We start from the raw sequence: 19891 nt of genomic DNA on the forward strand, positions 1-19891 counted from the left end.
CTCTGTGCCAGGAACGAGGCAGGCGGGCGCGCAGGGCGCAGGCGCAGCCCCAGCCCGACGCCTGGTCTCCCGGCGGGGGCCCCGCCGCGCATGCTTGGGCCGCCGGCGGAAGGGGCCGTGCGCCTGCGCGGCGGCCGGAGTCGGGGCGGGGGCGCAGGCGCGCTGGGGCCGGGCAGCCGGTGATGGCGGCCGTGGTGGAGTTGGGGGGTGCGGGCCCATGAGGCGGCCCGGGCCCCGTGCAGCCAGCGCAGCCAGGGAGGGGCGGCGGCGCCGCGGCTCGCACCCGCGCTATGGCGGGCGTGTTCGACATCGACCTGGACCAGCCTGAGGAGGCGGCTTCGGACGAGGAGCTGGAGGAGGGGGTGAGAGGCGGCAGCCCGAGCCGGTGCGGGGCGGGAGCGGAGCGGCGGCGCCAGGGGCAGGCGTGAGGGGCGGGAGCGGCCGGCGGGCGCCCTGCCGGCGGGGGCGGGCCGGGCCGGGGCCGCGCGGGAGGCCGGGCGAGGCGGAGCGCGGGGCCGGCTGCCGGCCCGGGCCGCGCAGGTGAGGCGGCCGCGCCCTGCCCGGGGGGGGCGGTGGAGCCTGCGCCCGGCCCGGCCAGGCCTGGGGCGCCCGGCGGCCTCCAGTGCGCCCGGGGGCTGCCGTGGCGGCTGCGGGTGCGGGCAGGGCCGCCTGGCGGGCGGGCGCGGGTCGCCGCGCTCCGGGAGCCCCCTCCCGTGGAAGTTGTGCGATGGGTTTCCCAGCCAAGTGCCGCAGCGGTGGGGTGGGTTTTTTTCTGTGTGTGTGTGTGTCTATTTTTTTTATTATTTTTTTTAATCGTCACATGTTGTAACGTCGGTGCAGAAGGGCTTTCTTTCTGGCACTGCATAATGTCGTTGCTCTAGCGCCAAAATTAAAAGCAAAGTTTCACCGTGCTGCGTTGGGCGCCTGTCCGTGCCTCTCCCATCTCTGCTTCCCAAAGGCTTCCCCCTGCAGCCTGTAGTCTGTCGTTTTGCAGTGCTCATCTAGATCCAGTTCAGGCTTTGGAGGAATCTTGTTACAAGATCCCTGTTCGCATTTTTCTAGTGCTGTTTGTTTTTGATACTCTTGCTTATTAAATATTTACTGTTGCTTAAACCGCTACCACATTTATTTTTTGCTATTTAAATACTAATGTCGGTCTTGAAGTCTTGGAGATAACCAGATACTCTGCGTCGCGGTTGGGATCCCCGTGCTACGTATAAGTTGTAGAGACATTCTTTGACAGCTGAAGGCTTGGCCATTTCTCAACCCGCAGGAAAAAGCACTGTCACCTCAATAATCAATAAAGTACTTGGCTTAAAAAAATGTCACTTGCATCACTCTGTTAATGCTGCCAAGAACAGATCCGAAGTGGGGTGGCAAGAAAGTTGGATTTGTGCTCCCCCGTGTTCCAATAATTCAATCTCAGGGAACAGTTTTAGAAGTTCATTAGTTATTGTGGGTTGTAAAAAATGGCAGTGACTGTTTTTAATCATGCAGCTGTGGACTTGAAGGCACCTTGGCAACCTCATCTGGTTCTCAGGTGCCTTTTGGCAAACAGGTAAAGGAGGGTGCGAATGGACTTGAAATCAAAATGGAACTGAAAAGCAGGGAACATAAGAGCAGGAAAGAAGGGGAAGTGTCAGGATCACAGAAGGGGAAAAATGTTTCACTGACAGTTATCTCTGTAGGCATTGTGCGTGTTTTAGAAGGATCAGAAAGACACTGCAGCTGGAGCACCTGAGGTCGTTACATTTGAAGTGAGCAAGGTGTAAAGGCTGAACTGTCTTGTCTGATCTCTGTGGTGCTGGCCCCTGATGCCTCCTGGAAGCTATAAGCCTAATAGTAGCAAGAGCAGAGCAGTTGGAGTTTTGAATAGCTGTGGCCATTCTAGAAAATCTGAAAAATTGTTTCAATGGAGTGTTTGCTCATAAGCCATATGGTTGTTTGCACTAATTATTATGATGAAAAAAGCAGCCTTCATTTTTGTGTTTGTAATAAATGAAACAGCGTGCATGGACCGAAGGACTGATCGCCTCCCAGCCAGATCACCATTGCGTTTCTTGGTTTTGTGAAATGAGAAAAAATCCTGAAAATAGCAGAACAGTGTCTATTGTGAATTTTGTTCAAGTTAATACTGAAAATAAAAACCATAGTTCAGAAGGGCAAGAAAAGCATGTGTCAGCTTTGCCAGAACCATTGGGTAACTTGAGAAGTTGCTTTACGAACATGATGGGTGTTTATTTTCAGTGTTTGTTGAATATTATTTTTTTTTATTTGGTTTGTTGGCATCTAACGGTAGGGTCAAGGGTAGCTTTAGTGGGTTTTATTGTGAAACAGATGTCAATAGGCTGGATTTCTCTAATAAATGTTATCGAGAGGACATGAGGTAGGAACTCTCTCAGCTGGAAACAAACTTGAACTTTTAGACTCCATAATTGCTTGTGGTGCTAGTAGCTGAAACCGTAGCTGGAACCAGCAGTTAAATTCCCCTCTAGATCACTGACCAAAATAAAGCAGCCTCTGTAAACTTTAAATGGTTTGGAAGCTATTGAAAGTTTCTGATTTTCTTTGGTTAGTTTTTTTACTTACATAATATTTGAAAATGCACTCCTTGGCATGGTCTGCTTTTTGCAGATCTCGTGTGTTTTGGGGTTTTTTTTTGTTCTGTTTCTCTGAATTTCACACGTCACTCAGTAGATAGGTATTCAGTCTGTAGGTTCCGGGCTGTTTCTCACTAATTTGCAGTTGTTATTTTATGTACATATTTTTTAAAATAAAAATGTTAAGGTATAACCTAAAGCTTGTTAGAAGCATGGCCATTCAATTCTATTTGTATTCATTCCAGCTGTCTGCTTGGTTTGCACTTCTTTGGCCTTGTAGAGCCACAATTACAGTGAAGTATTATCTTGCATAAGGGATCAAGTTGAAAATCCTCTGAAGAAAATACCTCTTCAGAATTAACTACATTCTTTAACGATGACTAGTTCTGATGCTGAAGCGCTTGAACCTTCTTCAGTAATATTTGCTTGCGTTAATCTATCTGAATGATTATTGTCCAGAAAAGGTATTTAACATCAGAGTAAAGATTGCCAATAGAATAATAAAAACTTCCCAATAGATTATTTGGTTCTAGTACATATGAATCCCAGTTCATCTATTCACATAATCTTTACGTTCCAATTTGCATAGTATTGAATGAGGATTTTGTAAGAGCAACTGTAAAGAAAAATGCAGTACCTTAACATTTTTCAAATTCAAAATTTGTGTCTGTGAAACTGTTACCTCTAATACTGAAGTGGTTGAATAACAATGTGGCGGGGTGAAGGTGGTTGGTTCTCTGTGTCCCTGTTTGAGATATGTGGAAGTATTGCAGGTCTTGCACAGAATTTTGCAGATTTCTTTGTCTTCTGCTGATAACTTATTATTCCTGACCTTTAGATTTATTTAATTATATACTATAAACTAATTCTATATAAAATTATTTTTATATCTATATAATTTAAGAAGTTGTAAAACACATCAGTCCATTTACTTTGAACACTTCTTTTTTTCTTCCGTTATAATTAATCTTCCTTCTACCCCTCCCATCCTCAGGGTCAATTAAGTGAGAGCATGGACCATGGAGGAGTTGGCCAATATGACCTGTAAGTTGCTGCTAGAAAATGTTCTGTATCATTCATGCGAGCTACATATGACTTCTAATTTTGTTACATTGTTAAGTTAAATAGAAAATTTTGTCATTCTTGTTCAATTTTGAGTTGTTTCTAGTCGTTTCACTATTTCTTCACATTAAAATTTGTGAATTGTATCTTGAAGTAAAATAAAAATAATAATAATAAAAACAACTCTGGCAAAACTTGCTGTTTGTCTTTCAATCCTTGTTTCTCCTAATATATCTCTTGTACTTGAATAGTATTTGTAATATGAATCTGATGCCCTGTCTGCAGCACATTGTACGTTCTGTTCTTTTTATAAAGGCTCCAGTTGCAGATTTGCATAACAGTCTGTAGCAGATGAGAATTCAGAAATTCTGATTTGATGTTCAGGAGATGGCTACGTTTGGCATTGCTTCATTTATAGATTTCCAGTTTGTTTCAGCATACCATGTTGTGAGAAGAAAGCAGTGATAGTTAAAACAGTTCAGTTACGTTGAAGAGGATCAATCTGTTAAGTCTTTTGCAGAACTGTAGCATAATTTAGATGCATCATTAAATTTTGAATCAGTCATCTTTTGTGGCATGTTTAGAGTTGTGAGACTTTCTTGTTACAGCTTTCTCTGCAAAATATTTGTGTTACAGAAGTCTTACTGTGCCTGTTGGGGCTGCTGAATGTGATCTGAAACTTCAACACGCCTTATACCCTTGCCTTTGCTTGAGGTCTTGTAGGAATATCTTAAGTCAGTTTGAGGCTTTAGTCTTTTAAACTTAATTCTGGTGTAATACAGGGATTTATTGTGCATTAAAATGAAGGAATTTGAGGGAAATCCTGATAGTATAACCCCCCAAAATTTGCAGGCAATCTTTTCTGTGCAAGTTGCAACTTACTGCAACACACCTAAGTAAAATTTCTGGTGCTGGGAGTTCTCCAAATGTCCAAAGAAGTCATTCAGTTATGTCAGATATACTGTATGCTTTTCAGAAAGTAATTTGCTTGCTTGCTTTCATTTGATTGTTTTTGAGTGTCAGGTAGTCTTATATGCTTGTTTTGGTTTTATCCAGTGGCATGGAACATTGTGAAAAATTTGAGATTTCAGAGACTAGTGTAAACAGAGGTCCAGAAAAGATCCGACCAGAGTGCTTTGAGTTACTGCGCGTACTTGGCAAAGGTGGCTATGGAAAGGTAAGGAACTCTTTTCTACGGAAGTAAATCCATTACACTGAAGGCGGTTAAAGCTCTCACTCGCTGCCTTTGGCAAGGCTTAATCTTCCCGTCCTGTTTTCTGAAAAGTTTGTTCTACCAGAAGGTAACCTCAGGGCTGCTAGGGCTGGTGTTGTGGGAGCCTGGTGACCGGCAGAGCCGCACCGGCTGGTGGCAGTAGAAATGTCCCAAACTGGTTCTGGTTCAGGTCACTAGCTCTTCTCCTTCAGGCAGCGTTGCAGTTTGTAGGGATCACATTTCTCTTTTGCAGAACGTTGGTTTTTTAATTTACGATGGTTAATGTGGTTGCAATATGTGATTGCTTTTGTATCGGTGTTGTATAGGTGTTTCAAGTACGAAAAGTAACTGGAGCAAACACCGGGAAAATATTTGCCATGAAAGTTCTTAAAAAGGTAACCTAAACGTTCACATTTCACTGGTATCTAAATCTAAAAAAATCTATCCCTCCATTTAGCTTTTACAATTACCTAATTACTTAATATACCTAAAAATAAACCTGATACCTGAAAAAAAAACCCAACAGGTACGGTTGGAATTAGAATTAAACTTTAAATTTTTCTGTCTGTGGTGTTCTTCGCAGCTAGTTTAAATAGGTAGGGATGTCCCTTCCAACCTAAATTACTGTGTAATTCTGTGAAATAAAGACTTAAACTTCCACAAAAAGACTCTCACGTTATGTATGTGGAGAAATTTTCTTTTTTATGCTGTTGCTGACTCACACATAGTGTTGTGGTTTAGTAAACTCAGGATTGAACTAAATATGAAAACCTGTCTTGTTTAGCATGTTCTTGTGCTCACGTATCTCTGCTTTTTGTAGGCAATGATTGTAAGGAATGCAAAGGATACAGCTCACACAAAAGCAGAGCGGAATATACTGGAGGAAGTGAAACATCCCTTCATTGTAGACTTAATTTATGCCTTTCAGACCGGTGGAAAACTCTACCTCATCCTTGAGTATCTCAGTGGTCAGTATGTGAAATTCTGTTAACTGCTTCTTGGTATCTTATATAATTGAGAATTTGGATTTCTCAGTCTAAAAGGCCACGCAGCTATTGGGATGGTACCTTAAAAATGTAAAATGGATTAGTAAAAATACATAGAATAACATACATAAACCTTCTAATTCAATACAATAAAGATGAATGAAGCATAAAATAGTTACTTTTCATGACAGTACAGGAGAGGAGGGTTTTTAATACCTTTCTTCCATCAGGCTTTTAATTCCTGTATGTTAGTCTTAGATTCTGTGTAGGAATACCTGAGGTTTTAGTCCTTGCAGGGTCTCTGTGAAACAGGGAAGTATTATCTTTATTTCATAGACAGGGAAACAAATGCAGGTTAGGAGCAATTTGCTCAAGCTATAACAACAGCAGAAACAGGGACAGAAATGCTGCTGTTTGTTTGAGCAATTCTTTTGATTTTTTTTGATTTCTTTTGATTTCTTCTGCCATTTCTTTAGGTTGCTAGAGGAATAAGTTCTCAGCTGGTTTTTGTGAAACGACTTTTTGTAGAGCAGAATACCTGTTGCTTATAGTTTTTCTAGAAAATGGGAGTTTGACTGACTAAAAATGATACTTTATAATAGAGTATAACCTCATTTTTCTTATGACAGGAGGAGAACTATTTATGCAGTTAGAGAGAGAAGGGATATTTATGGAAGACACAGCTTGGTAAGTGAAACTATTTTGGTAAATTAATAGTTTCAGGTGTGGGGTTTTTTTTCCAAGTGCTTAAACTGTATACTCTGACTTGAAAAACTACATATAACTACTCATTCATTTCACAGTCCAGTGAAAAAAGCAGTTAACTGGGTTTTGGGAAGATGTATGTGTTCCATTCTTGCCAGTTTGTGCTGGTGTAATTCCAGTCTAACTACAGAAGACGGTCCATTGCTGGTTGCTGAGTGAGGCTATAATCCATAGGGCTGTGGTAGAAGAGGTGGTTTAGGTGTTGAAGACAAGACTGTGAAAGACTTGCTGTAAATGTAGGTTTTGGTGGGGGGTTTTTTGTTATTGGTCCACGCACAATTTGACCAGCCGGTTACAGAATTTCCAAGTCGCTGTGATGACTGTATTCTAATGATCAAATCTGTGAAGCGATAAAAGCAATTAAGCTAATGAAAGAGAAAAAGCCTTCTGAGTAGTGATATTTTACATATAAACAGCTCGAAATTATCCCTTATTGATTAAGCTTCACACAACTGAATACAGTCGTATCTTCCCACAGTGCATCCCGATAGTGCCTTAGGAAAGCTTTGATGTCCATATGGGGCTGTAATACTGTTCCACAGATAGCATTCTGGGTGCTGCTGGTTACCTTCTTAGCTTCTTTTTTTTTTTTTTCTCCCTTCTTCAGTTTTGCCATCCAGACGTAGTAGTACAGATTGAAGCATATTTTAACCACTAACTGGTAGATTCAGATTCCTCCAAATATATTCGCAAAACAGCTACTGAACAGGAAAACCTAATGCTAATGGCGTAATTTTAGTTCAGTGTGGAGTCTGTGTGCCTTTTGGCAAACCAACCTCAAAGGCATCGTTGTTTCTCTCATTTATTCTCTCATACACTTCTAATGATACTTTCAAGGAACTGTTGCTATGTACATAATAGTCTTAGTGCTTAAGATGCTTTGCATGATTGGATATGTCTAATTTTGTGGCATATGTTTCCTTTCAGCTTTTACTTGGCAGAAATCTCAATGGCACTGGGGCATTTGCATCAAAAAGGAATCATCTACCGTGATCTGAAGCCAGAAAACATCATGCTTAATCACCAAGGTAGAAATATAGTAACAGTTGCGTTGCCAGTCATTTGAAAACAGTTCTTCAAAGGTCACAACACTTCTCTTACATGAATTTCCTTAGAACAATGGCATGTTTATTATCACTCCTGGTATAACTGAAGAATTGCCAAAGCTAATTGCCTGCCCTTAAATACAGGTTCTTGGACTTTAATAGGCCACAGCAGGCTCCGTGTGTACACACAGACTTTTTTTTTAATGGTTGACCTGCTATTTCTGCAGCTCTGGACTTTTTCTTCTGCTGGTCATTGTAAAGTGCATAAAGATCTGTGTCTTCAGTGTACTCTCAGTGACATTTTAGTCAGTGGGGCTGACTGAAGACATTTGTTAGGAAGGGCAGTTTAGGTAGGGTGCCAATTCATCCGTAGCTGAAATGACTGACTGAGCTGTTGACGCTTTACCTGTCAGTAGTAGCTATTCCGGAATGTGTTTTTACGTTGCCCATATGACACTGATTGAGTCTGGCAATCTGTACCATCCAGTATTTTCATGCTATCTTAAACAACTTACTTAGTCCAGGTCTTTGTACTGAATTATTCAGGGCACTTTACAATGTGTTGAAGGTTGTTACCTGAACTCTGAAGCAAGCGGTAAAATTTGATAGCCTGCCTTCTTGTCTGAATGATGCTCCGCAATCTTTGTATTTAAATACTTTTGTCTATATGTGAATAAGCACTTTTTTATGCAGGTATAATGCAGAGGTTTTATCTGTAAGTGTGATTACCTCATTCTGTTTTATAGCTGTATTGCTTTGTCAGACAACTGAAGGTATCTGGAAGTGGTTCAGAGTTATTACATATTCATGTTAAAAATTCCTATTTTTTAATGTTACTTATACAAATGTCAGAATTCTGGCAAGTCTTAAATTTTATATATTTAATTTCAGGTCATGTAAAATTGACTGACTTCGGATTATGTAAAGAATCTATTCACGATGGAACAGTCACACACACATTCTGTGGAACAATTGAATACATGTGAGCTGCATGATGAAATAGAAAAGTATTACTCTGGTCTGGGGGGTAATGGCTAAATTTTGCCTTTTTCAACTAATGGTCCATATGTTCAGTCACTTAGGGAAATTTTACTTGATAAATGTGGTTTTGTTTGGAAACTAGTAGTCAGAATTAGTTATTAAGCTTGTTAAAATACTTTTGTATTTTCAATTTTTCTGATTATAGGGCCCCTGAAATCTTGATGAGGAGTGGGCATAATCGTGCTGTGGACTGGTGGAGTTTGGGGGCATTAATGTATGACATGCTGACTGGAGCAGTAGGTGCACAGTTATAATTGCATGTATTTCTCTTCATAGATTTTGTAGTTACCTGTATTCTAATTCGGATGCATGTATAAATACGTATGTATTTGTATATATACAGATTGCAAGTAAGAAATAACTAAACTACAGCTACACTTATGTTGGCTACAGTTGTGAAGATGCTCTCATCCAAACACTTATTTAAAAGTCCCATTTGCAGTAATTTTATCTGCTTTATAAAATACTGAAGTGAGTTCTGTGTACACAAATAAAAGATCTGAATGAGTCCCATTTTTCCTCCCATTACAATGGTGCTTTCTAGCCTCCTTTCACTGGGGAGAACAGAAAGAAAACAATCGACAAGATTCTCAAGTGTAAACTCAACTTGCCTCCCTACCTCACACAAGAAGCCAGAGATCTGCTTAAAAAGGTAGAATTTTAATGAATGTCAGTACTACGTGCGTATGTAGAAAACAGAAATATTACAATGGTACCACTATGGCTATTCAGTCCAAGTCTGGACTTATTACGAAGTCAGCCAGCCTTGTTTTGTGTGGTACAGAAGGTGATTTTCCTTGCAAATACAATTGTTTTCTAATGTTAGTGCAGTTTTTCTGATTGTTCTGTAATCATTCTGCATGGTATTCATTCAAATGATGATTCATGTCAGAACTAGCCTAGTCATAACGGCATAACTAATTTTGCTCTTTTGGATGTTATTTCTCATTAAGCTGCTAAAAAGAAATGCTGCCTCACGTCTAGGAGCTGGTCCTGGAGATGCTGGAGAAGTTCAGGTAACTTTGGAACTCAAGAATACCTGTATTAGTGCATTGAAAATAAAAAAGCTTTGAGGGTGCATCAGGGAAGGAGAGTATATCTGTTGAAGTGTAACGAGCGAAAAGGCAGCCACATGTGACAGCTGATGCAAATTTGAATGCTTTAAAGCTTCACAAAAGCAGCTGTCGACCTATTTGATAATTTGAGATTTGAAAATTACTTTTTATTCTTTAACTCTTGTCTTCCAGTGGATCTTTTCTGCAGTTGCACAATGCTAATTGTACAGGCAACTATCTAAAGGCAATGATACTCTAGCAGTCCGATAAAATAACTGCCAGCCCTTGGATTTAGTGCAGCTCTTTCAAGGGAACAGTGTTGTTAGTTTGCACTCAGTGTTGCGCAGTGAAAAGTTAAGGCAGAGGCTTAGTTCCTGTTGCTTCCAGCTTGATTTTTTTTTTTTGTGACGAGATTAATAATGTGTTAGAGAGTCCTTCTTATTACCCAGTTCTGATAATTTGTCATTAATACAGTGTTTTGTCATTATTTTTAGATATCTGAGTTAAAGTTGAAAAATGTAGAGGTATTTTGCATGTAAACTTGGTTTTTCTAATACTTTCAAGGAAAACATGATAGGGATGTATGTTGTCTGACTTGGAGGTATGGTATCAATTTTCAGCTCTTCCAGCTTCTCTGATGTAGTGCTGGAGATTATATTATACTAGACCCATATGTGATTTCGGAAAGGAAGACACCACAGAGAATGGTCTGAAAAGAACATGCCTCATTCTTAAATTGCTGTGATTTATACCCAAAAGGCGGATCATGACTCTGTGCTATTGCTGACTCTTGTAGGCTCACCCGTTCTTCAGACACATTAACTGGGATGAGCTGTTGGCACGAAAGGTGGAACCTCCTTTTAAACCCTTATTGGTATGTACTCAGAGTGCTGTGAGATATTACTCGTATGCCTTTAGGAAAGGTCTTAAAACAATGTGGAATCTAAAACTTAGAAATGTTCACTCTTACAAACTGGAGGGCCATGGTTTTCTGGTACTTCAAAACAGTTCAACTGATGTTACTGGTTCTCAGATCCACGCTTGTCAAATTAGAGATGGCAGATCTGCCACCTGATCTGCCAGATATACTGCCTGATGCAGACTGATTTTTTTCTTCTCTTTTTTTTTTTTTTTTTTTCTGAGAACTAAGCTGTATCAACATTAAAAAAACCCCAACTGTTTAAGTCTTCACACAGTATGAAATACTGGCTGTCATGAGCATGCTGTTTTGTTGTATTACTCTGTGGTCATGGTGCTCATCCATCACTGGAATAGGATCTTGCTTTTTTAATGTGAGAAGGTGGCAAAAATCAGCTAGAAGCTAATTCATCCTTCTGTTAAGTCTTCTGGAGGAAGAAGGTTCTGCTGCAGTTTTAATTCCTCCTGCTTCTAATCTGTAGGTTAAACAGACTTGCAAGTGCAGTTCTCTCTGAAGTCCTGTTTCTAAACATTATACAGCAAGCCCGTACTGGGATGAAACTAAGATGATAAATAGTTGCTAAGCAAAAGTAAATGAAATCACCTAAGTAAGCATTTTGTATGTTTGCTTATTAATAGTTACAATGCATCTTGTCTATTATAGGCAGTAATTAAAGCTTACCTCAAACCAGTGATGTAATGAATATGCTTCTATTATCCTATGTTATATTTTGATGGTGTGGGGTGTCTGTCTTTCTCCACCCACCCCACCCCGGATACAGTGGGCTACAGCAGCAGTGGGTACTGCCACCCTGATAGATCCTGACTACTAAAAATCTCACTTTAAACTGACTTGGGCATCACTAATGTTGAGCATACTACAGCTTGGGGGCTCCAGACCCTTTTTTCCTCACAGTTTTGAATGAAATTCAGAATGACACAAGACTGATATTTCCAAATGAATTATCTGAAGATAGTTTTGGGTTCTTCTGCTATTAGCAAGTTTTATGAAAGTTATGTGTACAAACCAGATGGTTTTTGAAAACATGCTTCCATGGTTGCATGAAGGCCTGCAGAATACATACTGCCTTTTCGTAGGAATGAGAGAAAGGATCTTGGAATTATGTCTGTTGTTCTTTGGCTGAATTATAAATACTCTCCATAGTCACTTACTCCAGAGCTGTCACCTATCCCTCACAGTGTAATCACTTCTCTATGTGCAAAACCAGGATGAAATTATCTGGAGAGGCTGCCAAAAGCTAGTAGTTGCAACTGTTCTATACTGGTTGCTAAACTTGCAAGAAGCTGGCATTGTATTTCTAAAAGATTTTGTTTGTAATTTGAGATTTTTTTTTAAAGGCATCTTTTTAATTTATGTTCCTTTTTGATCCATAATTTTTGCCCCTCCCCCTTGCCTTTATTTCTCAGTGTCAGTGCCCATAGTGACCTCCCACTGGCAGCGACAGGATTCCGACACCACTCCAGGGTTTTACTACAGCAGAGCTCTGCCAAAAACCTATGGAATGAACTCCATCCAGAGGCTACACTGATCACCGCTAAGCCATTTGGTTGATATCTGTAATATAAACCCTTAATCATTTTGTTTTTGCAAAGCAATCTGAAGAGGATGTGAGCCAGTTTGATTCAAAGTTTACACGTCAGACACCTGTTGATAGCCCAGATGACTCTACTCTCAGTGAAAGTGCCAACCAGGTCTTTCTGGTAAGTGAGCCAGGGAAGAGTGTGTGATGACTGTAGAGAGGTATGTTGTGTTAACTGGAAACAGTAGGGCATTTCAGGTAAAATATTTGTAGGGAATCTTTAAGACCTGATGCTTGAAGCAAACTCTTTAATTTTAAACACATGTTCTGCAGCAGGTCTGAAATTTTTAAGGGCTTTGAAAATACTTCATTTGATTGTTGCTGACATTTTCTTTTTATAGATAAACGAGCCAACAAATGTTGCTTGCTTTCTGAAATGTCAGCATTCTAATTCATAGTTGCATTGTGAACCATGGACATGTGATTGCTTTCATACTCATGCAGAGAGGACAATGTCGGTTCTATAGATCAAAATTAATTACATTGAGTATGCCTGTGGGAATCTGATCTGGGCAGAGGTATCTGGGGTGTGCAGGCACCTGGGTGAGGAACTCCCTGAAGTCCTGCTGTTTGCTTCAAGCAGTGAGTAGAAGTTTATATATCTACATTTAATCCTCCTTTTTGTAATTCTCATTTACTATTTCATGCTTATCATAACTGCAGAAGTGATCATCAAAGTAAATCTTGCCTGTAAGTTACAGTGCATTCATTCCTGTTTTGCAGGGTTTTACATATGTGGCTCCATCTGTACTTGAAAGCGTAAAAGAGAAATTTTCTTTTGAACCAAAAATTCGATCACCTCGCAGATTCATAGGTAGCCCTAGGACGCCAGTCAGGTATCTTTGATTTTTTTTTTCTTTTCTTTTTTTTGTGTATTACACTTTTTGGCAAGTAGTTGAAATAGATCTGCACTAGAAATAAAAAACGTGGCATTTCTTCTCAGTAAGCCCATCACTTCATTAGAAGTGCAGCATTGATCCTGTTTTACTGTTATTAGAGACAAATCCGTGGTGTTTGGCAGCACAAGAAGTACTAATTTGCTTGCTGTTCAGTGCTGATACAGCCTCACAGGCTGGTGACTTTGGTAGACCATTGCTCTAGAACTCTTTCAGAAGATCCTAAGTACTTATGTGCCGCTAAAGAATCATGCTAGTACAGAAAATTCCTCCTGCAATCATCTAGACGTAGATTCTCACTGCTCACATGAGAGAATTTTACTTTACAAGAGACCATTGTAGAAGCTAGACATGGAAACTTTCTCAGACTTCTGGAAGTGGAAGGAAGAATTACAAATGCTTCTCAATAGGCATTTGAGTTCAGCTTCCTGCAGAGAGTAAAGGACATACCTTGGTGCTGTGTGTATCTTCATCTCTGATTTTTGTATTTCTTGTTTTAAAGCCCTGTAAAGTTTTCCCCTGGGGAGTTCTGGGGAAGAGGTGCTTCTGCCAGCGCATCAAATACTCAGACACCTGTGGAATATCCAATGGAGACAAGCGGAATAGAACAAATGGATGTGACAGTCTGTGGAGAGGCCTCTGCACCACTTCCAATCCGGCAACCAAACTCTGGGCCATATAAAAAACAAGCTTTTCCCATGATTTCCAAACGACCAGAGCACTTGCGCATGAATCTATGACAACACAATTTTTTTAAGCCTTTGAAGGTGGAAAACAAAGAATGGACATAAGCCCCCTTGAAGTTGAAATATGAGGGCTTGTATGGTTTACTTTTAAAAAGTGACAGTATCAAAGAGTCAGTCATTGCACAGAGCGACTTGGAAAGCAAAGAAAAACAGATTTTTTTCTGTCAATCAATGGTGCATAAAAAAACTTTAGAAAATGGTATTGCAGAACTCTAGGCACATCATCTAACTGATTCGCAGTGACATCTTCTCACCTTATCAAGGATTTTTCAGCTTGATAGCTTGAAACTGACAGTATTAAGGGTCAGGATGTTGCTTCAGAATCACTGGTCTAGTTGTGAATGTGTCCAGGAGGGTTAGCCCTTTCACTAGGCAAAGTACGAAATGCCTCTATGCTTGCGTCTGAGGAATAATTAGCATGCAAGCTTGGTTAAGCTGTTTCCTACAATGGGGTGGAATCAAAGATGAAAGATAAAATTAATTGGTATTTCACATTCAAAACATAATGAGTTTTTTATATATATAAAAAAAATATATTTTTCAAATAGACTTTTTGATTCAGCTCATTATGGAAAGTATCCCAAAATTAAAACCGCAGAATTGGTTGCTGTGAAGAAAGTAAAGGCTCTAGTTCTGATTTTTCTCCTCACGAAAGAACAAATCAATAAGCAAATCACTCAGTTACCAGCTTGGCAATGTGGGGTGGGAGAAAACGGTTTCACTTGCTTACCCAGCTGAAATACCTGTTCCTGCAAAGACAAACGGATCTAATCAAACGGCAATGCTGCTATGTTCTAGGCTTAACTGGAAGCCATGGGCTCACATACATGTCCTGCTTATTTCATCCTTGTCCTCAGCAGACATTTCACTGGGAAACATCACTTTTGTATACACTAGTCCTTAGACGGAGACAGCTGAAGACGTTCAGATTCTTACCCATATAAAAGATCAGGAAAAAGTGCATCGGAATACAAGGTCACTAGAAACATATAGGAAGTACCACAGGAAACATACACGAATTCTACATAGTATAAGGTGATAAAACTTTTTGTAACCAGTGGGTAAGAATTTGAGGATTTTTTTTTTTTTTTTACATACTTTGCTTATGGGAGTTCCCTGCCATTATACATTTCTAAATTTAGCAACATTTTTTTCTATGCTGGGGCAATAAGTTTGCTGATTGTATGAGAAAAGTGTTAAATGGCCTTTCAGTGAATGTCTTCCACAGTGGGTCAGAACTTTAGCAACTTAATTTAGGAAACATGTTCTAAGGACACTATTTATGTTTTTGAAATTGTCACAATCTGTACAAATGACTTACAGGTACAAAGAATAAAATAAAGGTAACTTTACCTTACTTAAAATACTTCCTGCCTTAAAGAAAGCATTTCCATGAACATAGCTGGTGAAAGGGTTAATATCTGCAGAGCTTTACACTAGTTAGAGTGTGTATGGTGTGTGCGTGTGTGTGTATATGATCATGCAACTGCATACAAGTCCTGTCACTTTTTGCCTGCCACACGTTGCATTATCTTTAGTCAAACTGTGCAAAGTCTACTTCTAGTGTTTCACAATAGTAGGGATTTTTTTATAGATTCTGCTTACTCTGTGTATACTGAATCTTTTTGAGCCATAGGATCCAAGCCATAAAACTCTAACAATGTTGAATCCAATCAGAGTGCTCTTTTTTAAAATTTGCAAGTCAGAAGGATTCATCAATACCTTGTTGATAGTAACAATGAACCAACAAAAAAGATGGTTATGATTGAGCAAAATTAGTATGTTATTTTTCTTCCTGATAAGACTTTTGTTGGGAAACTTCATTTTTTAGATTTATAAGGAAAAGCAAGTTACCTTATAGTGACACAAATCGTACTGGAAGATTGCCATTTTTCATCTGGTAATGTGGCCACGGGTGACATGTTGTGAAACCGAAATCCAAGTGCTCGTGTGTTTGTCTTATGCATATTTGCAAATACGCAGCACTTCAAGCTGTGCCTCTCTGTGCCACTCGTTAACATAGGTTTCCTAACATGTTTACTGGGTAAAAAGGAACTTAGTTTTTTTTTAATTTTTTTTTTTTCTTGGGAGGCAGATCTCTCTTGGTCCTAGTTACAGCTAACAGTTGCTTTTTGGTTGGCTGGATTTAATTGTCCAGTAGAATTGGTTTAATATGGCTGGCAAGAATGGCAAGAGTTGTTTGTCTGAGTTCACTGCTCATTACAAATAGAAATCATTTGTTTTAAAAGTAAATTTCATGTACTGTCATTGTTTCATCCCATAGATTATAAGTTTAATTCCCTACCATAACTGTGAAACTTTTGGAGTGTGACTCGGACAGCAAGCACACACTATGCAATATGGTTTATCCTGTATTTATTTGTAAAAATATCAGACATAGATCCTCTATATATATATATAATAGTGTCAAAATTACTAGTCGTGAACTAAGGGGAGTGGAGATCTAGCTCCTGTCTGGCTATTTCAGATAAGTGCAGAATGCATTGAATATTGGAGAGCTTAACAAGTGCTTTCTTTCGTTCATTTAAAAATGTCTTAAATTTTTCATTAGAGTATAGAATCTTATTTTTTTTATTTTGTACAAGCTGCGCTTTTTTAATTATAATCACTGAAAAATTCACTATAATTTGATTTTATAGGATTTTTGTAGCATTACAAAAATATAGTAAAACTGAGGTTAATACCTGTTGTGGCTAACCATATAAAAGTATTAAACTTGAACAAAAGTCATATTTTTTTTTACTAGATGTTAAATAGGGGAATATTTTGTTCTGCAGGTCATTATCACAAAAGGTTTATAGGTCAGCTGTGTTACCAGCAGTTTTTCTTTTCCCATTTGATGCAGAAACTATTCTGGTATAAGATATTCAGAATTTCATAATTTTTCTCTGTGGGAGTGATGCATACATTTGATGCCATTCGTGTACTAAATTGTAATTTTGGGAATGCTGGAATAATTCCTACCAAGACTGTCTTAATTGTGCCATCTGACATTTGAATGTCATCCTGGTATTAGCTCATAATAAAAGATAAAAATAAATGAGTCAATTGTTCTTTTGAATATCCCTTTTTTTTGGGTTTTGCTATTTAAAAGCTGAACTGCTGGAGAACATTTAATATGAGTCCACTCTGATTATACAGCGGATGTTTACTTTGGGTCTGTTCTCTTTGTAATAACTCCCAACCTGCTCTTACTGTTAATCAAAAAGTGCATCAAACACTGAGGGAGACTGCTACTGTTCTTAGGACAGATGCTTGGGATTTGGTGTTTTTTAAAAATTCTCTCTCTACAGCAGGAGAGTTGCCTTTTCCTTTGCTTCCCCCAGTTTACAGGGACATCCTTTCCCTAAGGGGTAAAGGAAGAGAAGCTACTAAGAACAAGGCAAATTACTTAAATATTCTTCCTGCAGATCCTTGATGGTACACTGTATACAGTTCCTATGCATGAACGTGTACAGATCGTTCTCTTCTAGATTAATTTGGCTTTGTAGCTGCCGTCAAGAAACAGACTTGAGCTGCCTTAGTAGAAATAAAGGTAATCCCCATTCTGTTTTTCATCTTTCACAGTTTACTGGAACTAAATATATTCAACTGCTGAATAAGACGGATGTGAATAGCAACTAAATGCAAATTTAAACATATGCTAATCCAAGTGACCTATTTTTTTTTAAATTTTATTTTAGGAAGTAGGTAGGCCCTAAGTACAACTGCATCTAAATCGTTGTCTTTCATGACAGCTTTAAAGGGAAAGGGAGGGAGGAGGAATTCTGCTTAGAACTTAAAGGACCACACAGATGCTAGTTCTGATCAATCTGTCTTGCCAGGGGCTGGTACCTTCACCTTGGTTCTTGGGCTCTTAAAAAGTGGCTGTTGATTGCCATTTGTCATCCTCTTCTCTGTTCTGTCCCCTGCAGAGTCAGACGTGTGCTGCGTGACTGTGTGTATGAGTGGAAAGCAGGGCAGCTACCCTAGCCTGAGTGGGCTGGATAAGGAAGAGTCGCATCCTAATAGCACGATGCTGACAAGCGGAGCAGAGAGGATGTCATTCATGGATGTAAGTTCCTTGCTTTTTTTTTCCTCTCTGTAACTAAGATGAGAACGACTTGTTTCATTTATGAAGTGTAAACCTGAACTGGTTGATCAAAATATCTTTTTAGCTCTTCGGTTTTTAATAAAATGTGTTTGATAATATTACTGGGTTTGGATAATTTTCATTGGATCTTAAAGGAAAAAAAAATGCATCCACAGAGAGAATAAAAGACAGAATTGTTCCCCTGGCCCTATCTCAGACCAATAGTCACCCTTGTTTCTAGTAAGGGCTTGTTACTACTCTGTGGTAGACCAAGACATCAGCAGCAGTCCAGGGTTGACTTAAAGCATTGCCACTGTGTTTTGTTGTGCTCTGTCAAAGTCTTGCTGAGCTTTACAGGCCAGGTGACACTGTTGAGTTCTTGTGTTGATTTTTTTTTTTTCTTAACCTCAAGTGTAATACTTTGAATTAGTTTCATAGTTTTTAGTAAAAATGACAGCCTTGTATACAGTCCTCGATGCCTTAATTCCTCCAGTGTGCAGTATCTGTCTCAGATACTGAACTACCTGTTCAAGTAAGCAGTTTATAAATACTTCTGTTCTATAGCAAAAGAGTATTTAGTTCAGGTTAATTTCTTTCAAATTTCCCTGCATACTTCAAAGGTGTATGTGTAAAGTAGCGTGTTTCTTGATCTGTAACTACCCTCCTAGTTCATCTTAGGCCTGCCAGCACAAGCTATTGGTCCTGACAGACCCCTGCAGCTTTGCACTGTCACCGAATTGCAGATTCCATGATTCTGTGATGGAACGGCAACCTGCTTTCTCACTTTTCCCTGCTGTATAAGTAATGGGGCTGCTGTTTGCTTATAGCCAATCCAGGGTAAGTTAAAGATTTTTTTTTTTCATTTTTTCAGTTACAATTGTTATTCTGCCCAGTATTTTAGAAAGGGCTGGTTATTGTATCTGCTTTATAAACTGCGTATTGGGCTCAGTCACTCATTTTACTCACACAAGCAAGGCTTTTTAAAAGGTGCTGCCTGATGACTAAATTAAATATAGCACTCATTGTTTACACAGTATTTATACAGTACTGGTATGAAGAAAAAAACCTTAAACCACTCTTTAGCTAAACTGTATATTCATGATTAAGGTTGGGAAAGTCTGATTGTGTAACCAAGTGAGCTGCCAAAGTCTCTGTGGGCCCATCAGAGACTCAGAATCCAACCTTAAGTTCCCCCTGCTCTTTTTTTTTGTTCCTTGACTGATACAATTCCTGTCCATCTCTCAAGGGAAGTTCTGCTGCCGCAGCAGCCTGAATATCACCAATGATGAAATTCAAATAACAGTTCTGATCTTGTATGAGTTCCAACTGCAAGCTAAGGCATAGCTAGATCTCTCCGAGGAAATAAAGAGCGGTTTGTTCCGATGATACTGGAGGTACCAGTGCAAGCCCCTTACAGCACAGCTCTGGCTGTGGCCAAGCTCTAATTCTTCTTTGTCACCCTCAGGATTGCTCTTAACACCATTCAGCCACACATTCTCCAGACTAAGTACCTCACCTGCTGAGAAAGGCTTCCATGAGAACCAGCCTCTTCTACTCCCGTAAGTTTCCAATTACAGACTTAGAAGCTTTGGACTGTTTTCTTTACGCTGGAGTCTTTTTTTTTTTTTCCCCAGTCACTCAGCTACCGTGGTGGAACAATCATAGGGCACACTTACACTCAACTGCAGTAAACTTCAAACAAAAATACAATTAGCAAATACACAGCATGCTATAGCAAAACGCAAGCTGAACATAAAATGATACCTCTTAGCTTGACTCTTCCATCTCATTACATTTTTATTCAGAATACTAAATACTACTAGTAATGCACTTTCAGTTGTGCCTTTAAGGGCGTTCTCCCATCATGCC

The 19891-nt window shown here is 39.5% G+C and overlaps 1 protein-coding gene across 2 annotated transcripts; it reads left to right on the forward strand.

Moving 5' to 3' along the window:
* Positions 1 to 154: 154 nt before the first annotated feature.
* On the forward strand, positions 155 to 16993 carry RPS6KB1 (ribosomal protein S6 kinase B1). 2 transcript variants are annotated; one of them, XM_080383585.1, is made up of 15 exons: positions 155 to 362; positions 3595 to 3644; positions 4719 to 4839; positions 5202 to 5270; positions 5696 to 5843; positions 6491 to 6548; positions 7554 to 7654; positions 8564 to 8654; positions 8859 to 8949; positions 9258 to 9365; positions 9667 to 9729; positions 10565 to 10642; positions 12301 to 12408; positions 13011 to 13123; positions 13686 to 16993. In XM_080383585.1, the coding sequence occupies exons 1-15, from the start codon at positions 291 to 293 to the stop codon at positions 13921 to 13923; spliced, it is 1509 nt and encodes a 502-aa protein (XP_080239711.1). In that variant the 5' UTR covers positions 155 to 290; the 3' UTR covers positions 13924 to 16993. The 2 variants fall into 2 exon arrangements, with proteins under 2 accessions (XP_080239711.1, XP_080239712.1); XM_080383586.1 differs by having other exon boundaries at positions 248 to 385.
* The last annotated feature ends 2898 nt before the right edge of the window (positions 16994 to 19891 follow it).

This window comes from Falco punctatus (assembly GCF_963210335.1).
Source record: "Falco punctatus genome assembly, chromosome: 1".
NCBI classification, from domain to species: Eukaryota; Metazoa; Chordata; class Aves; order Falconiformes; family Falconidae; genus Falco; species Falco punctatus.

Excerpts from the sequence above, each read along its gene's own strand:
- RPS6KB1 (XM_080383585.1), top strand. The coding sequence starts at position 291 with ATGGCGGGCGTGTTCGACATCGACCTGGACCAGCCTGAGGAGGCGGCT. Across the intron at positions 3,645-4,718 it reads GGAGTTGGCCAATATGACCT|TGGCATGGAACATTGTGAAA; the intron begins GTAAGTTGCTGC and ends GGTTTTATCCAG. Across the intron at positions 9,730-10,564 it reads GAGATGCTGGAGAAGTTCAG|GCTCACCCGTTCTTCAGACA; the intron begins GTAACTTTGGAA and ends TGACTCTTGTAG.